General features: G+C 44.8%; 2 protein-coding genes across 2 annotated transcripts; both read right to left on the reverse strand.

Moving 5' to 3' along the window:
* Nucleotides 1–261: 261 nt before the first annotated feature.
* LOC310849739 (natriuretic peptides A-like) lies at nucleotides 262–5,754 on the reverse strand. Its single transcript, XM_083750387.1, has 3 exons — nucleotides 5,405–5,754; nucleotides 1,048–1,318; nucleotides 262–540 (listed from the first exon to the last, which is right to left on the reverse strand). The coding sequence occupies exons 1-3, from the start codon at nucleotides 5,522–5,524 to the stop codon at nucleotides 524–526; spliced, it is 408 nt and encodes a 135-aa protein (XP_083606513.1). The 5' UTR covers nucleotides 5,525–5,754; the 3' UTR covers nucleotides 262–523.
* Nucleotides 5,755–10,495: 4,741 nt separating this feature from the next.
* On the reverse strand, nucleotides 10,496–15,727 carry LOC310849736 (natriuretic peptides B-like). The gene is made up of 3 exons (XM_083750384.1): nucleotides 15,392–15,727; nucleotides 11,307–11,598; nucleotides 10,496–10,794 (listed from the first exon to the last, which is right to left on the reverse strand). Exons 1-3 carry the CDS (start codon nucleotides 15,512–15,514, stop codon nucleotides 10,769–10,771), a joined length of 441 nt encoding a protein of 146 aa, XP_083606510.1. The 5' UTR covers nucleotides 15,515–15,727; the 3' UTR covers nucleotides 10,496–10,768.
* Between the last annotated feature and the right edge of the window lie 4,042 nt (nucleotides 15,728–19,769).

Consider the following 19,769-nt stretch of genomic DNA (forward strand, 5'->3'; position numbering starts at 1 on the left):
CTTACCTTTACCTTATGTATTGTTTCAGAAAGTGTAAATTAGGTAGGTTTGCCTTTAAATGCAAATGAAATCTAGCATGTCCTGCAGCTCTCCATGCCCAGCACTGAATTTTCTTCCATTTCAGCCTTCTGTGTCCTGGAGGAGCTTTGAAATTACACAACTAGAAGCTGGTTCTGGGAATGGGTGTGGCTATACAAATACATGTTTGAAAGGAAAGAACACGCAAGAGGATGAGGAATAAGTAGATCCAACAGCAGGGGGGAAAAGAGCAAATGTGTTTGATTTTTATTGTTTCAATCTCTGTGCCGAAAGTAAGAAAGTTTGTTTGTTTTAGAAAAAAGAAAAGAAAAAAAAGAAAACACAAACATACAAGAGGTCAAAGAAATAAATAAATCAATAAATTAAGAAATAAATAAGCAGGAAGCATGATTCCAGAGGACTTTTGGGGGAAAGCACACGTCTTCAGAAATTCACATGTCGTCAAAAGGTCGGATGCCGTGAGCTGACGGCAGGAAAGCGAATCTTAATTCCTCCTCGACCCTAGAAGCAAAAGGTTAAAAAAGAAAAGGATTTAGTATCCTAGGATTAGAAGGGACCCTGAGAGTCATACACCCCAGTAAGATTTATTCCTTGCCTTTTTTATTAGAGGTATGTGAGCCAAGCAACAGAACTTGGGAGATCCATTACTGCTCCTAGATTAATCAGTGGGAGGAAGCAGCTGGGAAACAGATTCTGGCGAAACACCAGACCATCCGGTAATTCTGAAGATGCAGGATATCCACCCTGAAGCGTTTGATGCTAAGAACAGGGACTCATGGAGAGTTGCAACAGGCAGCTCTCACTAAAGAGGGAGTTGCCTGTCGCAACTCTGTATAAGTCCCTGTTCTGGGCATCGATGGGAAGGATTTGCAGGTTTAGCCAGTGGACCAAAGCGAAGCATGCATCTGTTATCATAAGCTTGGAGGGGTGTGTGCTTTCCTGTAATTCTCCCAGAAAGCTCTATTCTAGGTCAGGCAATAACAAGGGGGTGGGGTGGGGAGGGCTCACCTCTGCATCCCATCGCAGTCACTTCCCCGATCCGGTCCAGTCTCCTCCCGAAACAGCTCTTCGCTGTCTGGATTCCCCGCATGCGCTTAAGCAGGGAGCTGCGGTCGGAGAGGAACGGGGCTGAATAGGCCGGGGTCTCGACTTGCTGGCTGTTGCCATCATCCAGGAACTCGGCCAGTCCCTCCCTCTGGCTTTCAGGATCTTCTAGGTTGGGGTTGTTCTGCAGATCTTCCATCAGGGAGACTTTCTCCTCCAACCGCTGCAGAAGGGCCTGAATGGAAAATGAATATAATGTTCCTCTTTCGTTCCTCTGCATTGCCTCCAAACCTTTCTGCTGCCTGAACATCTCTTTCTTTCTTTCTTTCTTTCTTTCTTTCTTTCTTTCTTTCTTCCTTCCTTTCTCAGGGGTTCAGCTAGCTCACCGGTCCCCAACCCTTTCCAGCCTCCCCCCATTCCCGTGGTTCCATAAACTCATTCTCTGTGCCTGCTGCCCTACTCTATAAAAATAATTATTCAGAATAGCAGTTGGCATATATAATAACCCAATAAAATTCAAAGCAGGAACAATTAATGGCACACCTGTTCAGAATCTGGTTTAGACATTTTAGTTCAATGAATTTGACACAATTGATGAATTTGATCCAGCTTTTCAAAGTCTGACAGGTGCTGTGATTCTCCAGGGGTCTGGCTTCATGCTCATGGTTGTACGCCATTGTTTCTTGAGACACATTGCAACCAACCCCCTGCCACTGCCTCGCCTATTAGTGCCCCCTAAGTAATCCCACCACTGCCCCCCAGGGGGCACTACTGTCTACTTAGGGAACCACTGAGACAGGTAATTTTAGACCCTGAACACCACAGTCTTATTTAGTTACTTTTATTATTTCGTTATGGGACGCGGGTGGCGCTGTGGGTTAAACCACAGAGCTTAGGACTTGCCGATCAGAAGGTTGGCAGGGTGAGCTCCCATTGTTCGATCCCAGCTCCTGCCAACCTAGCAGTTCAAAAGCATGTCAAAGTGCAAGTAGATAAATAGGTACCACTCTGGCGGGAAGGTAAACGGCGATACCGTGCGCTGCTGTGGTTCGCCAGAAGCGGCTTAGTCATGCTGGCCACATGACCCAGAAGCTGTACGCCGGCTCCCTCGGCCAATAAAGCGAGATGAGCGCCGCAACCCCAGAGTTGGCCACGACTGGACCTAATGGTCAGGGGTCCCTTTACCTTTATTATTTCATTATTTGTTAGGTTCCCATCCCACCTTCTTCTTCCTCCAAGGAGCTTGAGTTGGCATACATGGTCCTCATTTAATCCCCTCAACAACCCTGTGAGGTAGGCTAAGCTAAGAGACAGGGACTGGCCTAAGGACACCTCAGATGACCTTCATGGCCAAGCGGGATTTGAACCCTGGTCTCTGAGGTCCTAGTCTGAGACCCTAACCATTAGGCCATGCTGCCTTTTTAATGGGAGAAGGGTCGTACTTCGGTGGTAGAGCACGTGCTTTGCATGCAGAAGGTCCCAGGCCTTTTGTTCCTGGCGTCTGCCTGTTCCTGGTAACCGGGCTTGTCGTTCTGCAAATACAATTCTTTCTTTGGGGCTTGTGATTTTACAGATATGAAACATGCATTTTGCTGCTGAGCTCCAGGTCTCCTAAACTGCGTAAGACTCCCCAGCACCAAGGCCAGTGAGTCAGATGCCTTCAAGAAGTTAACAAGGAAGACACCTGATCATTCAAGAACCAGGATGCTGGAGTGGTTAGAGTGATTTTCTGGCTAGGGCCTGAGAGACCAGTTCAAATCCTCCCTCAGCCAGGAAGCTCACTGGCTGACGTTGGGCCCACTCCCTGCCTCTCAGCCTAGCCTACCTCACAGGGTCGTTGCGGGAATTAAATGAGGAGGGGGGAGAAGCAAGTTTGCCACCTTGAGCTCCTCTGGGAAAAAGGTGGGACCGAAACAGAACAAATAAATAAATCTGTCCATTTCAGCTCGTCGTCTTCGCAGTCCTGAAATTCGTCACTCCACATCTCTGCAGTAGAAAATCCATACGTGCAAATTTCTATAAGCAATTTTGACCAGCATAGACACATTTGCACAAGCGTATTTTAGCACATATTTAGCACATATTTTAGCACGTTTGCACACACTTGTTGACAAAATTGGGAGATGTGTGAGTTTCAAAGGTCTCTTCTGTTTCGTTTTGTGTATCCAGTCGAGAATTGTGAACCGGGTCGTTTTCTCACTAAAATGCAAAGGGGATCAAGTTCCCCCCCCCCCGACCCTTCCTACATGTCAGGGTTGTTGTGAAGGTAAAATACGGGAGATACGGGAGATGGAGGGGACGAAAGCATAGGCCACCTTGAGGTGGAATATGAATGTAATAAAAGGTAAAGGGACCCCTGACCATTAGGTCCAGTCGTGGCCAATTCTGGGGTTGCAGCGCTCATCTCGCTTTATTGCCGAGGGAGCCGGTTTAACCCACAGCGCCACCTGCGTCCCTTATGAATGTAATAACAGGTGATAAATAAATAAATCCCAGTTAGATCCTCCATAACATGGAAAAGCCTTGTCTCCCTGGCAGAAGCCTGGAATCCTTTATTAATTATATCATTTATTTGTTGCATTTATATCCTAGAATTTTAGGTTCAGCAGGGAGGCAGGGACGGATCCCAAGGTCACCCAGCAAACTGCATGGATAAGTGGGGATTTGAACCCTGGTCTCCCAGGTCCTAGCTCTGTAACCACTCTGTGACGCTGCCTCTCTTTTACAAGTTGCCTACACTCACTGCCATCCTAACATTCTGCAACCGAGGAAGGACTTATCCGCCCAGCCATAGCTAAGAATGGAAGAAGGGCAAAAGGCACAACCCAGGATTTCATTCCCAACAGCGACAGGTACAGTGGCTAGAGCATTGGGCCTGCGTTCAAATCCTCCACTCACCGGCCATGAAACTCACTCTGGTGACCTTGAGCCAGTCTCTGCCTCTCAGCCCAACCTACCTCACAGGGTTGTTATGGGGGAATGAATGTATGCGACCATGTGCTCCTTAGAGGAAAAGGTAGAATAAAATCACAACAATAATCTTAGATCCGGTCCTCTACATCTCTATATTGATTTGCCATTTATTTATTTTTTGAAGTTTTATTTAATTTTATTAAAATGCATATTAAAAGTGTGGTTTTTATTTTATTTTAATAGACTTGTAATTTCTAACATATTCTAACACATCTCAGCTCCCTTTCCTCCCTTCCTTTGGTATTTCACTCCTGTTTTTCTGGGACGAGTCTGTTTTAATTTTTGTGCTTTAATTGATTTTTGTGTTTTAATAAAAACCTATTGAATTTTTTTTAAGTCCTTGTGAAAAATCAGTTGATGTGAATTTTCCCTAGTAGAAGCAAGTGGTGGTGGTTTTGCAAAGTGGTTCTCCCTAAAGTAATGCATTCTCATGTGAGCAACAACCCAGTATTTCATTCTCAACAGCGACCGGCTGGCATCACTTCCCTGTCAATTACCCCCAGCACCCTCCGACTCTGAGGTAGACTGCCTCTAAACATGGAAGGTGGGCCTTCCGTGAATTTCTCCCTGAGGAGGGGAGAGCCCATCCTGGAATAGTAAAATCCTAGGACTGAGTCTCCCAAAACCTGCCCCTCTGGGTTCCTTAGAGAAACCTAGGCAGCATCTTAAAAAGCAGAGACATCACCTTGCCAACAAAGGTTCGTATAGTTAAAGCTATGGTTTTCCCAGTAGTGATGTATGGAAGTGAGAGCTGGACCATAAAGAAGGCTGATCGCTGAAGAATTGATGTTTTTGAATTCTGGTGCTGGAGGAGACTCTTGAGAGTCCCATGGACTGCAAGAAGATCAAACCTCTCCATTCTGAAGGAAATCAGCCCTGAGTGCTCACTGGAAGGACAGATCCTGAAGCTGAGGCTCCAGTACTTTGGCCACCTCATGAGAAGAGAAGACTCCTTGGAAAAGACCCTGATGTTGGGAAAGATGGAGGGCACAAGGAGAAGGGGACGACAGAGGACGAGATGGTGGGATAGTGTTCTCGAGGCTACCAGCATGAGTCTGACCAAACTGCAGCAGGCAGTGGAAGACAGGAGTGCCTGGCGTGCTCTGGTCCATGGGATCACGAAGAGTCGGACACGACTAAACGACTAAAGCAGTGTTTCCCAACCTTGTGCCTCCAGATGTTTTTGGCCTACAACTCCCATCATCCCTAGCTAGCAAGACCAGTGGTCAGGGATGATGGGAGTTGTAGGCCAAAAACATCTGGAGGCACAAGGTTGGGAAACACTGGACTAAACAACTAAACAACAAAGGACTGAGTCTCTCCAAACCTGCCCCTCTGGGTTCCTTACCTCCATGCTGGCTAGCTCCTTGGCGGGGCTGAGGCTGTCGATGGGATGGGCCATGGGGTGCTGGAAGCAGAGGAGGAACAGCAAGACGAAGGTGATTGTGGTTGAGCCCTGGGTGTCCATGCTTTGAGAAGGTGCGTTTGGCTTTCTCGCCCTGGAGACGATGTCCTTTTCGAGAGATCTCTGGCTTCGCTTCGTCCCTGCTCTGTTGTGTCCTGTGCTGCCTGCTTCTCCCCAGCCGGCCTTATATACCCTTTGAGCCGAGCTGTGCTTCCTTGAGTTATCGGTGGGACTATCTGGGGCGCATTCCAGCCCCCTCGCCGGAATGCAGCTCCTTTCAGAGAAGATTCCCTTTATTAGGTGTCACTGGGCAGCTGATCTCCTAACATGCAGGAGTCACAAGCCGGTGATTTCATGCCGCCTGCCCTCTCGGCTGATACTGGCCTCGGAGATTACAAACCCCATCCCTCGTTGGAATTTCTTTTACCTCCCCCCCCCTCAACTTTCAAACATTTCCCAGATCTGAGCAGAGAGGACCCTCAAAATATCCCCAGAAATGCACCTTGGGGAAATCGCCTTGTATAGCAAAAGCAAGAAGCTGGGTTTTTTGCAGGGTGAGAGGGAATCTGATGACACCCCAGCCCTGGACTTTCCCTCAAGGGCCATTCCTATATATGGAGTAATGAAGGTATCAGCTCAGTCCTCGCTTTGCTTCCTTTCCAAGTGGCTTTGTTCCATTCGGGGCTTAATATTGGCATTGAGAAGAGTCAGACATTTGCAAGAACTCCATCTTTGAGAGCGGCGGCACTTTGGAACTACCCGCCACTTGACGTCAGGCAGTTACCTTTGCTGCACTCTTGGCTGTACCTGCTAAATGAAAAAAACAACAACATTTCTTTCATTTTAGACAAGCCTGCCCAGGTATTTAGGAAGTTGATGTGAGTTTTTAATCTGTTCTTTAGTCTTTATTCTTTTTTTGTCAACCACTTTGTGTTTAAAAAAACCCAACAACAATCAAGCAGTATATAAATTTTATGAAATAAGTCAATCAATAAAATTAAGCTTACCTGGGCATTGTGACCTTTGGCCCAGATGGGGCAGCTAGCCTGTGGGTCAGATATCTAAACTGAACCTTAGTTCCTTCTTTTTCACTTTTACTGATGTATCGTAACATAGCAAAAAAAGCAGACCTCCCCAAAGTCTTTTCATTTCAGATTCCATTCACAGTCCTGAGTACAGACTCAGTCAAACGAGAGAAGTTCTTTTTTATCATTGTTCTTATTCATTATATCCCACCGTTTTCTTCCCAAGAGTTCCAGTCGGCATACACACTTCTCCCCCTCCCCATTTTATCCTCACAACAACTGCCCTGCAAGGTAGGGTAGCCTGGGAGGCGGTAGCTGGCATGAATTCACCCCAGGGCAGGGATTTGAACCCCACTCTCCCAGGTCCTGGCCCAGCCCTCTAACCACTGCTCCACCCTGTCTTCCAAGCGAAAGAACAGAGAGATGAACTATCGTTTTGCTATGGGGAGAAAATCCCAAGGGGAAGCAAGCCAGACCCATCCCAGAGCCACAAAAGCAAGACGGGTATAAGGCAGGGCTTATGTGGCCCTCTAGGTATCACGGATCTGGCCCTCAGAACTCCTCCCAGCCACCCCCACACTAACTCTGCTCTCTATCACCCTTGAGAGTCCCCCCTCCCATCTGCTTGGACTGTGCCCTTGAATTCTTAGAAGGCCTCTTGTTGGCTTGGATGAATGCTTAAGTTAGGATGGATGGATGGATTTTTATTTTTATTCTTAATGTGGGCTGGCAATGTTTCTGCCCCCTCCCCAATTTCTCTCTCTCTCTCTCTCTCTCTCTCTCTCTCTCTCTCTCTCTCTCTCACACACACACACACACACACACATAAAACCTTTTTTATTCAAAATTAAAACAAAACATATTATCCAGAAACATATCATCCTTGTTTCCCCCCCCATTCCCCCCCCCCATTTAGCTTGGGTCGGCGTTTACTTTAATTTGGGTATAACTCCAGTTACATATAGCCGTGTTGGTCTGCCATAGTCAAAACAAAAAAAATTCCTTCCAGTAGCACCTTAAAGACCAACTAAGTTAGTTCTTGGTATGAGCTTTCGTGTGTATCTGAAGAAGTGTGCATGCACACGAAAGCTCATACCAAGAACTAACTTAGTTGGTCTTTAAGGTGCTACTGGAAGGAATTTTTTTTGTTTTGGGTATAACTGTAAACCGATTATGATTATTATTGTTGTTATTGGTTTTTTATTGATTTGTTGGTTTGTTTGTTGCATGTATAGGATATCTTGTTTTTTAATGTTTGATGTTTTGTTCTGTTTTATATGTTGTAAGCCGCCCAGAGCGGCTGGGGGAACCCAGCCAGATGGGTGGGGTATAAAATAAAAATGATCATTATTATTATATGGTGTGAATGTGGCTGGGGTCAAATTCTGAGCAGGAGTAGTACTGAGTAAATTTTTTTTAAAAAGTTCCCCTATGGCAGGAAAGTTTGTGAAAAGCACTGTTCCGATGCATCAATTTGCGCCCAGAGTGTCCTTTTCTTTGAAAGTGGTTTGACCTTGGCGGAACGGTTTGCATTTTTGTGCGACAGCTTCCCTGCAAGCTCGCTTTGCTGGGAACCAGAAAATAATACTGTAAGCTTCCTCCTAGAATGAACTGATGTGATCCAGGCCCTTGGCTTCTCTCCAAGGTGCTGAATCAAACCTCCCTCCAGCTACTTTCTTAAGCTGGGTGGGGATGTTGAACCACAGAACCCTTTCCCGGGTCAACAGAACCTGTCTCTGTTATCCCAGCATGGATTTACTTTTTCTTTTCTGCTCCTTTTGGGGGGGAAACAGATAGGAGAATCATTCCTGGTTCTGAATCCTCAGATCCCGGCATGTCATGAACCTATCTAGTCTTGCAGCCAGAAATCAAGGGCTTTAAAAATTGGTTGGGGTGGCAGCGTTTAGGGGAGCAATGAAATCAGGGATCAGTGGGAGATCAGGTTAGGACAAAGCAGGAAGGTTTTCAGATGGTCTTTTTCTGAGTCAGCACTCCACCCAGCTCAGTGTTGTTGGCCCTGACCGGCAGTTTGAAGCAAGGCACTTTGAAGCAAATCTCCCTTTGTGTAGAGATTTTCAAAAGGGATACATGACAAATGTGAAGAATCATGAATTGTGCAGGCTGTTTATGTTAGCCAGATTTAATATGTTGATAGTGAGAGGAAGATATTTAGCTCTCCCAGAATCAGAGCGTCTCAACAAATGTAGTAAACAGGAACCTGATACTTTGGAGCATATTTTCTTTTCTTGTGATTTTGGTATTTATGCCAGAAGACAATTATTAGAGGCCTTACAACTCAATACACTGATTTCTATGCTACCAACAGTTCAGGACCTGCTTTCGGACAGGAATGATCAAATTACTTTAATAGTGGCTGAATTTTTGAGTGTTGTCCATGTAGAAAGACTGGGCCATTATAAAGAGATTTAGTGGTTCTTAATTGATCAGTGATGTGGTAGTGTTGTATTGTATTATTTATGCAAATTGATTTTCTCTGGAGTTAAAGATCTGATTGGGACAAACCTTGTTATGCTGAGCTTGTATATTGCACAATTTGTATATGGTGTCTGTTTGATAATGTGTGGTTTGCTATGCCTAATAAAGGATATTTGATTAAAACAAAACAAAACAAGGCAAGGATTTTGTACAATTCACAGCCACTGCTGGTTCTATGATGGCTTTTGGTGGCTGGTGGCTGCTAGCTGTGCCTGCCCGCTTGGGCTAGATAAAGCAAGGGAAAGCTGGAGACAGTAAAACGCAGGCAGAGGGAAAGCTTCATGAGCGTTTAAAAACAGAAAGGTGAGAGAGGAGGTGGACTGGTGAACTTTGGTAGCTGCCAGTGTCCTCAGACTGTGTGTAAAATAGATCAGGGTATCCTGTCTGAGAAGACAATAATTTAGATCAGGGTTGGGGAACCTTTGGTCTTCTGGGTGATGTGGTACTGCAATTCCCAACCAACCCCACAAACATGACCAATGAATGATGTGAGTTGTGGCTCTGCAATATCCACAGGTCTGAAGGTTCCCCACGTCTCACTTAGATCATCTTGGGAAAAATTTACCAATGTTCCCTCACCCTATTATCCCAGACACTGGGATTTTCTGTTGTTGTTCCTCTAATGGAACACCCTCCCCTCTTCCAGACACGAAGTGCTATTGATCTGCGACATCTGATATCTGGCAAAGGCTTGTCTTTTTGCCCAGGCTTTCCCTGACCCCTAAGATTGGACCATGTTATCATTGAATTCTTATATATAAAGAATATATTGAATGCTTTTGATGACATCAATCTAATTATACCGTTATATAGTTTTTCCTGTAAACCACAGGAAAGCGAAGATCTCCCTTTCTATGGCAGAACTGCTATCTCATAATCACCAACCCCAATAAGTGGACTTCTATTTAGACATATAGGCTGCCTGTATTAATGAATGCATATAAGTGCGTTAGGGTCGAGGGAATGGTTTTATTGTTTAATGTCAGCTGACGATGCTTTGCCAATTAAAAAAAGTAAATTTCTGAAAAGGAGAAAGGATCGGACACCCACCCTCCTTTTTGTTTTGAACAGAGGAGAGGGGGAATGAGCTTCTCTCTGTGAACAAATGTAGCAGTGACTGACGAAGGGACCTTTTCCTCACTAGTAGAAAGGATCCCCCCGTCATTTTGTGGTAATTTTATTTTCCACCTCATGGCAGTCATTTTGTGTTAGGTCACACCACTGCCTTGGCAGCCATTTTGTGACTGGCATCCGCGACATGTCCTCAAAATTCTGAATGTGTTCCTTAGCCCAAAAGAAGTATGGTAATCCTTACTTTAACACAAGTTTTTCCTCATACTTTATTTATTTTTTATTTTTTTGGTCGGGAAATGTTTTGCAAGTCTCAGAGGCATGTGTATTTCAAAGCTTGTGGTCACATGCATATGGGTTCCGGGTGTGCAACTTATATAGGCTCATGAATGCAAATTGTGAAATTTCTCCGCTATCGCTACACCACAGTGAAAACACTCCATTTCTATAAAACGTTTATTCAGATTTTGCAGCACCAAAGCCCCCGTTCCAGTAGGCTGAAAGACGGTCTCAGTGGCACACCACTAAGCTTCAAATGTAGCAGGAGCCCATACAATATGAATACACAGGGTTTTATATTGTATAGGAAGGGGTATGATTCTTGAGAGGGACTGTGTGCAGAGAGCTCTCAAACAGATTTAACAGTCTATATAAACTTTATGGCCTTTGTTTTCCAAACTTTTGGGGCAGCCGACAAAGAGGTCCTCTTCTGATTTCAACTTCTGGATTTCCTCCAAGAACCTAAAAACAAAAAGTGAAAGACCTTTTGAGTTAAGGGTTCCCCTTCTGCTTAAAAGGAGCAGTATTACTCATGAGGACTAGCTGCTTTCCAAGCTCATTCCTCTCTATCGGGGTTCGTTCTGACAAAGGAGCGTGATATAAGGACAGCTCTGCTGGATCATAGGAAATGCTCAGGGATGGGGAACCTTGTGGCCCTCCAGGATTCTTGGTCTGGCCCTTGGGAGGTTACACAGGCCACACCCCCTATTCACAGGCCACACCCCCTAACCAACCCTGCCTTGCACCCTTCTTGAGTAGTTTTGCCTGCCTGGAAAGGCATCCTTAAACTCTGAAAATTGCCTATTGCTTGCCTGGACAGAGAATAGAGTAGATTGTTTTGGTTTGACCCAGAAGATTGCCTGCACTGTTTTCAGCTGCTAATTCTAATATTTCCCGCAAGCGAGTTTTGTTAAATAAATATATTCCACATGCCCACCCAACCCAGCAACGAGATTCCTTCGAAAGAGACCTACGGGCTCTGTAGACATTGCACCCAAGGCCTGTCTGGGTCCCGATCCGCTCAAGCCTGGTCCCGAAACATCCTGAGAAATATCTCCTCCGCTTTGGGGAAGCCAGGAATTTCATCCAGTGGTCCTCCATTTCTGCAGGGTGAAGAGAAGTCTGAAGTCTGAGCTGGCTGGAAGAGAGGGTTTCTGCGTCTACAAGGTCCATCATGTCAGAGCCGTCCTCTGCCTCGTCAGACCTTGAGATGGGAGCCTCCAATTCCTCTTCCGGAAATTTTTCCTTCAGGCGCTCCAGGAGGTCCTAAAATCAGAGGGGAGGGAAACAGAATATCTGTTTAGAATATTGATTGGAAAAGTGGTATTATACCCAAAAAAATAGTGTGGCTTGCCAAATTACTGGAGTACTACAATATATCCAAAACAATGGGAGAAATTGGAAGGCTCTCAAAAGAGAAAATAGACAGGGACTGGAAGGTGTTTAAGGGATACTTGCAAACCATATCGAAAAATCAGAACTCCTATTAGAATAAGCAAGTTCCATTTTAAATACTGAAATACTTAATAAGATAGATAACAATGTGTAATAGAAAAAGAAGCATGAAATTAGGTTAAAGGTGTGTGAAAGAAAATTACAGAAGTGGAAAGAAATTGCAATTGAGTCGATTGGAAGTCTAACACAAAGGTGGGGTGAGGGGGGGTGGTGGGAAAAGGAATTATCTGTGGGATTGAGTGTAGGTATGTTTGAACATTTTTAAGGATTGTATGAAATCTATGTTTGTATGCTTGTATATTTGCAATATGTGTGTATTAATGCTGAATTATTTTAACAATAAAAACTTTAAAAAAAAAGAAAATCAAGAAACAAACTCAGTTCAGAACGCGAGGACCTAGTAAGCTTTCTCCTGCTGAGTCAGACACTTGAGTCCGGATAGCTGTGTATTACCAGCACTGGCTGGCAGCAGCACGGTTTCAGGCAGGGGACATCCCCAGTCCTCCCTGGAGATCCCATTGGGGTTTGAACCTGGGACTTTCTGCATGCCAAGCAGTTGTTCTGCCACTGAGATAAATGGTCCTTCCTGTGATCATCATAGCAATCAATATTATATCAAAGCAGTTGCTGCTTTCTTTCTTACACACACACACAGAAAATTTACAATCTGGTTGTTTTAGCACATGGCTTTGACTTTTCTTTGAATTGCCACCTTTTAAAATTTGACTGTGAGGTCTTTTTTTTAAAGATCTTAATTATTTTTAATGGATTTTCAGGGCACGGTGTTAAATATTAGTGTGCTAAATGCCGTCTTTTTACACCTGCATTTTCCTCTCTCGAAAACCTCAACTGAACAGTGTCTTCTGCTGGGGAAACTGGTGGGAAGAAAGAGATTTTGAACCAGAAGGATCTAGATTTTGAATTTGCGGAAGAATATCTGGAGCTGGGAATCTTGGCTTGAGAGTCCTCACTCCACCTCAGCCTTCAAACAGAAGTTTCCTCTTGACTCCTTTAAGATATACAGTGGTAGCTTGGTTCTCAAACGCCTTGGCTCTCAAACGCCGAAAACCTGGAAGTAAGTGTCCCGGTTTTTGAACATTTTTCAGAAGTCGAATGTCCAATGCAACTGTCAGCTATTGTTTCCTGCACCAATCAGAAGCTGTGCCTTGGTTTTCAATCATTTTGGAAATCAAACGGACTTCCAGAGTGGATTAAGTTTGGCGCTTTTTTTTTTGCTATTTATTTTGTGTTTTTCTTTTTGAGGCTTTTTCAGTTAATTTGTTTCTCTGACTGTGTGGAACCCAGTTCAGCTACTGATTGATTGTGTGACTGCAAAATGGATAAAAGCCCTCCATCCAAACAATGACCATCATCAGTGCAGGTAAGAAATATATATATATATATATTTAATAATCTACAATACTGTCTTATTTATTTTATAGTACAGTACTTTGATTATTGCTTTCATTTTATGGATCAATGGCCTCGTTAGATAGTAAAATTCATGTTAAATGGCTGTTTTAGTGGTTGTTTTTAAAAGTCTGGAACGGATTAATCCGTTTTGCATTACTTTCTATGGGAAAGCGTGCCTTGGTTTTGGAACGCTTTGGCTTTGGAACGGACTTCCGGAACGGATTAAGTTTGAGAACCAAGGTACCAATGTAAAAAAAAAAAAAATTAAAATTGGGAATGCCAGTTCCCTTCTCTCTTCTCTCCAAAATTTTAAACCCCCACTATATGTAATGCTTTGATTCCTGCAATGCACAATGATTGAGCTGCGAAGACCTTTTTCTGCTCACAAGCAGCTAACAAGTTCAAATTATCATTCTCTTTGGTTGCATCCAATGCTAGTCCTACTCAGAGCAGACCCATTGAAGACAATGGAGAAGACTGACATAGGTCCATTAATTCCAGTGGGTTTCCTCTGAGTAGGAATCTTAGAATTGTGCTGTTGCAAGGGACCATAGGGATGCGGGTGGCGCTGTGGGTTAAACCACAGAACCTAGGACTTGCCGATCAGAAGGTTGGCGGTTCGAATCCCCGTGACGGGGTGAGCTCCCATAGCTCAGTCCCTGCTCTTGCCAACCTAGTAGTTCGAAAGCACGTCAAAGTGCAAGTAGATAAATAGGTACCACTCTGGCGGGAAGGTAAACGGTGTTTCCGTGCGCTGCTCTGGTTCGCTAGAAGCGGCTTAGTCATGCTGGCCACATGACCCGGAAGCTCCCTCGACCAGTAAAGCGAGATGAGCGCCACAACCCCAGAGTTGGCCACGATTGGACCTAATGGTCAGGGGTCCCTTTACCCTTTAACTTTACTAAGGAACCATAAGGGTCATTTAGCTCAGCCCCTTACAATGCAGGAATCGCAGCTAAAGGGACTGAGTTAGATAGAATCCATCAATCACCATTCTTTCCTAGCACTCCCCCCCCCATGTAAAACATTTCATTTCATTTATTTATTACATTTATAATCCATCTTTATTCTCCAATGATCTCAAGGTGGTGTACGTGGTTCTCCTCCCTGCCCCCATTTTACCCTCACAACAACCCTGTGAAGTAGATGAGACTAAAAGATGATGACTGGCCCAAGGTCATGGAGCAGTGGGGATTCGAACTCAGCGCTTACATTATTTTCACCATGATGAGCATTTTGGAGCTTGTTTGAGAAGCTTGTTGCAAAATTCGGAAGAGTACAAAAAAAAAAACTTGTGGGAGGGGCTGGAGGGTTAATGGTTTGTCTTGTTTTCATTATGCATTCTGCGTTTTTAATCTTGCATTTGAATGCTGCTCTGAGATCTACAAATATAACCGAATAACGATTACATTTTGAAGGATAGTTGCATTTCAATTTGCCTTTGGGTGAGTTCTAAGTTTGATCAATTGGATAAATTTCTGCAAGTGTGAATTAGGTACTTCCTAATCAAACTGAACCAACATGATTTTTACCAAACTGCGGGAGGCAGTGGAAGACAGGAGTGCCTGGCGTGATCTGGTCCAGTGGGTCACGAAGAGTCGGACATGACTAAACGACTAAACAACAACAACAACAACAACCAAACTGCCCCGAGTTAGAAACAACAGAGGAATATAAATGGGTAAAATCGATGGTAATTGCAGCCAGACAGGTTATAGCGAGTAATTGGAAAAATGCAGAAGAGCTAGGGGTGAATCAATGGAGGGAAAAATGGAAAAATATTATAATCTTAGAATATCTAACTGTGAAGATACATAAAATGAAAGGGTTTAAGGTCAGTGAGAAGGAGGAGGATTGGTTTGAGAAGATATTGAATTATTTGGGTAGGTCTGAACAATTTGGGGCAATTGAAATGTTAAAAGTTAAATAAGCCTTGTGGAGGGAGGAGTGTTAAGGTATATAGAATTGTACATATGGTTGATTTGAATATGTTATTATTGATTATGTATACCCAATGTATCAGCCACCTGGGGGTTTTCACTGTTTGTTTTCACTGTGTTTTGGTCGTTGGAAAAAAAAATCAAAAATTTAAAAAACAACAACCAAATTGACTTCCTAACACACACACACACACACACACACACACACACACACACACACACTACCTCTGACCTGCCCCCTCCTTCCTCACCTGAAAGGACCGCAGTTCTTTGCTGGAAGGACTCCAGGCCACAGGATGACTCGAACCCAGGCCTGCTTGGGCGAACACCAAGAGCACAGAGGACCAGCGACACCAGGCCACAGCATCCATCATCCCTGCTTCTCTTTGGGCCTCTGAGGTCTCGCAGCTTTGGCTGGGGATGCGAAACACTTCTTTGCAGACCCAGGGAGCCTTTCTTTATAAGCCCCTTCGGAGGATGGCTCCTTGCTGCTTCCAGCCGGCCTGGACCCCAGCGAGCTGAGCCACTTGGCTCTGATAAGGGAACTGGTTCCAGCCAGCGGTGCTGAGTCTTTCGGAAATGACACATTCTGCCCCCACCCTGCTTTTAACAGAGCAATTATAGACGCTTTCTTGAGCCGCCAAACCGTTCACGGCTGCGGACCAGCAGAAATGTCTTTTCTTCTTTCTTAGAGGCAAATGCAGGGCCACGACTTATGCTACGGGTGCGTCCCCAAATTAGGCAATTCCGCGACGATAGGGAAACTGGGGTTAATAGCTGGCAGTACTTTGCCCACAAATCATCCAATTTTACAACTTGGATATCTTAAAGGAACTGGGGCAGGGGATTAACGTAACAGCTCTATAACTGCTACCAGAATTATTATTTGTCCAAATTGGAGGGTGCAATGAGAGAACACCCTCCATGAGATGAATAAAGTCTAGGACATGGTATGCATGGCTAAGCTTATATATAAATATGGTTTGAAGCTCAATATCAAAAAAATGAAGATCATGGCCCCTGGTCCCATCACCTCCTGGCAAATAGAAGGGGAAGAAATGGAGGCAGTGAGAGGTTTTACTTTCTTGGGCTCCATGATCACTGCAGATGGTGACAGCAGTCATGAAATTAAAAGACACCTGCTTCTTGGGAGAAAAGCAACGAAAAACCTAGACAGCATCTTAAAAAACAGAGACATCACCTTGCCAACAAAGGTCCATATAGTTAAAGCTATGGTTTTCCCAGTAGTGATGTATGGAAGCGAGAGCTGGACCATAAAGAAGGCTGATTGCCAAAGAATTGAAGCTTTTGAATTATGGTGCTAGAGGAGACTCTTGAGAGTCCCATAGACTGCAAGAAGATCAAACCTCTCCATTCCGAAGTAAATCAGCCCTGAGTGCTCACTGGAAGGACAGATTGTGAAGCTGAAGCTCCAATACTTTGGCCACCTCAGGAGAAGAGAAGACTCCCTGGAAAAGACCCTCATGTTGGGAAAGATGGAAGGCACAAGGAGAAGGGGACGACAGAGGACGAGATGGTTGGACAGTGTTCTCAAAGCTTTCAACATGAGTTTGACCAAACTGCGGGAGACAGTGGAAGACAGGAGTGCCTGGCGTGCTCTGGACCAGGGGGTCACGAAGAGTCGGACACGACTAAACGACTAAACAACAACATGGTGAGAACCAGGGAAGGCATACAACAAGATAATGCCTTTATTGAGAAATGGAGCAATAAGTTGGAGGGTAATGTAAACCAGTACGTTTCTGAGCACAATTCAAAGTGTTGGTGCTGACCTTTAAAGCCCTAAATTGCCTCGGTCCTGTATACCTGAAGGAGCGTCTCCACCCCCAACATTCAGCCTGGACACTGAGGTCCAGCATGAAGGACCTTCTGGCGGTTCCCTCATTGCGAGAAGTGAGGTTACAGGGAACCAGACAGAGGGCCTTCTCGGTAGTGGCACCCGCCCTGTGGCAATCCCTCCCATCAGATGTCAAGGAAATAAACAACTGGGGGGGGGGGGCTTGGAGAGAGAGATCTTGTATCATTGCAATAAATAAAATTATTTATTAAGAGGGCTGGGAATATCACCTGACCTTGGAGAGAACTGCCCCAGCTGTGTAGGATTTACGTATAAGCTAAACAAGTTATAGCTTAGGGCCCCACTCTCTTGCCCCCCCCCAAGAAAATTTAAAGGAAGAAAAATCTGGATGTACGCTTCCAAAATATAAGATAAAAAACAAATAAAATAAAACCTCCATACAGCAACAGTGTTTTGTGTTGTGTAGGCTCCTGTGATGTAAATAATGGGCCCCTCCTGCTAGCCTGCTCCCTAAAATATCACTGGTTTGCTCATTTCTATATATAGGGTGTCTACATTCTGGTTGCATGGCAACATGTACAAGTGGCTTTAAATACCCATTAGGTCCATAAATTACCATATAGCATATATTCAACACAAAAAAACAGTGACAATTTGTTGTTGACAAAGGACAGCTGGACATATCAAGGGCCCCATTACCTTCAGTAGCTTAGGGCCTCACCAAACCTAAATCTGGCCCTGGCTGCCAACCAGTGTTGGCAGTGCTGAACTAGATGGACCCAATGCACATCACCTCAATTGTAGACATGAGATAAATACATAAATAGAGTGGTTTAGCTATTTTAGAATGCTTTGATTAAGGCCTGGGTATCTGCTGGGATCAGAACCCTCTCCTGCAACGTTATTTCTGTGCACTTTTAATTTTGCATATTTTGAAAAAGCCTGGCCCATGCTGTGAAAACGCCTTTTGCAAATCTACTTGTCGCAGGTTGGGAAACAAGGGTTTACAGCTCAGCTCATAGACCAGCGCACCTCTGCTTTCCTCTAGCTGCTCCCATCTGGGGGGAAACAGCCCCCCACCCCTCTTGGTGATGGAAGACCCTTCATCTCCCACGCTGGGCTCACTTCAAAGGGCGGCTGTTATCATTTATATGCTAATCGGAACAAACACGTTTGCCAGCAAAGGGAATGGGCAGGCGCATTTAATTAGCTGTGGCCTTTTATGCGAGAGAAAATAGGTTCCCTCGCTGTCCCCCCCCCCCATTTAGAATCCCCCCTCTATAATTTTTATTAAATTTTACTGTTTTACATTTTAGAATATGACCGGTATATCATTTCCCAACTCCACAATTCTATGATCTAGTATCTATGATGTGGGCAAGGTCAAGGAACCTGCAGCTCTCCACAAGATGTTGGGTTCCTCTCCCAGCCGACGGTCAGGGATGATGGGACTAGGAGTGCAGCAAGATCCGAAGGACCACAAGTTCTCCACCCCCTTATAAACAACCATTTCTAAAAACCGTATGGCATGTTGCTAGTCCTCAGCCTCTACTTACCACCTGTAAAATGGGTATAATTTAGGGTTAAAGGTAAAGTGACCCCTGACCATTAGGTCTAGTCGTGGCCGACTCTGGCATTGCGGCGCTCATCTCGCTTTATTGGAGCTGGTGTACAGCTTCCTGATCATGTGGCCAGCACGACTAAGCTGCTTCTGGCGAACCAGAAAAGTGCACAGAAACACTGTTTACCTTCCCGCCGGAGCAGTACCTATTTATCTACTTGCACTTTGACGTGCTTTCGAACTGCTAGGTTGGCAGGAGCAGGGACTGAGAAACGGGAGTTCACCCCATCGCGGGGATTTGAACCACCGACCTTCTGATTGGCAAGTCCTAGGCTCTGTGGTTTAACCCACAGCGCCACCCATGCTCCTAATTTAGGGTTGCCATATTTCAAAAAGTAAAAACCAGGACACCCCAAAAGTTGTTGAGTTTTACAAAAACACCAAAAAATGCCCCAAAAAACAACCCTGCAATTTTTCTATTGACTTGCCTAAGATCCAGGACAAAGCGCCACATTTCAGAAATCACCCCCCCCCCAATCATTTCTGCCTTTGAAATCCCAGTAACGTCTGCAGAAATCCAGACATATGGCAACCCTAACATAATTGTATCTGTCTGTTCATTCTTTCTACCCCTTCTTTTGTATCGTTCCCTTTATCTCGCTGGGGTTTCTAGAACCCTTAGGCAAACTGCTAGACCTCAGCCTCTACTTGCCACCTGTAAAATGGGCATAATTTTCTCTGTCTGTTCACTCTTTCTCCTGGTTTGCATCCTGCCCTTTCTCTTGCAAAGAGTCCAAGGCGGGCTTGAAAAAACTTTGGGATTCTTGTGAGCTTGGAGACAAATCCTGGCTGCCCATGAAAAAATATCTCATTTTATGCTTGCGCTGACACAGAGACCCAATGCTCCAGGACTCGCCCCTGGCCATATTCCCTTCCTCGTCATTTCTTTGGCAGCAGGAACACTCTGCTCTTTTCCCGTGCCTGCCCAAATCATTAAGCATTCTGCATTAATGCGAGTGTCAAAATCTTCTTGTGCCTCAGTATGCTGTTGAAAGCCCATACCGGCAGTTTTCATTTTAGCTGAGCTGAGGGCCTCTACACGACAGTTCCTTCCCTGTGCAAACACCCCCGTGCGTTGATTTGAGCACCAGGAGACAACATCCACACCTACGCAGGAGATCTGCCCCTGTCATATTTCTTTTTGCAAAACCAAAGGCCCCCTTGCAAACATTGACATTCTGCTGCCTTC

Source organism: Podarcis gaigeae (genome assembly GCF_964106915.1).
Source record: "Podarcis gaigeae genome assembly, chromosome: 8".
NCBI lineage: Eukaryota > Metazoa > Chordata > Lepidosauria > Squamata > Lacertidae > Podarcis > Podarcis gaigeae.

Bases quoted from the DNA above. Each gene is read 5' to 3' on its own strand.
- LOC310849739 (XM_083750387.1), bottom strand. From the start codon at position 5,524: ATGGACACCCAGGGCTCAACCACAATCACCTTCGTCTTGCTGTTCCTC. The intron at 1,319-5,404 runs GTAAGGAACCCA...TTTTCCATTCAG, and splicing joins AGGAGCTAGCCAGCATGGAG to GCCCTTCTGCAGCGGTTGGA.
- LOC310849736 (XM_083750384.1), bottom strand. From the start codon at position 15,514: ATGATGGATGCTGTGGCCTGGTGTCGCTGGTCCTCTGTGCTCTTGGTG. The intron at 11,599-15,391 runs GTGAGGAAGGAG...CTCTGATTTTAG, and splicing joins AAGAACTGCGGTCCTTTCAG to GACCTCCTGGAGCGCCTGAA. The intron at 10,795-11,306 runs GTAGGTCTCTTT...TTTTGTTTTTAG, and splicing joins GTGCAATGTCTACAGAGCCC to GTTCTTGGAGGAAATCCAGA.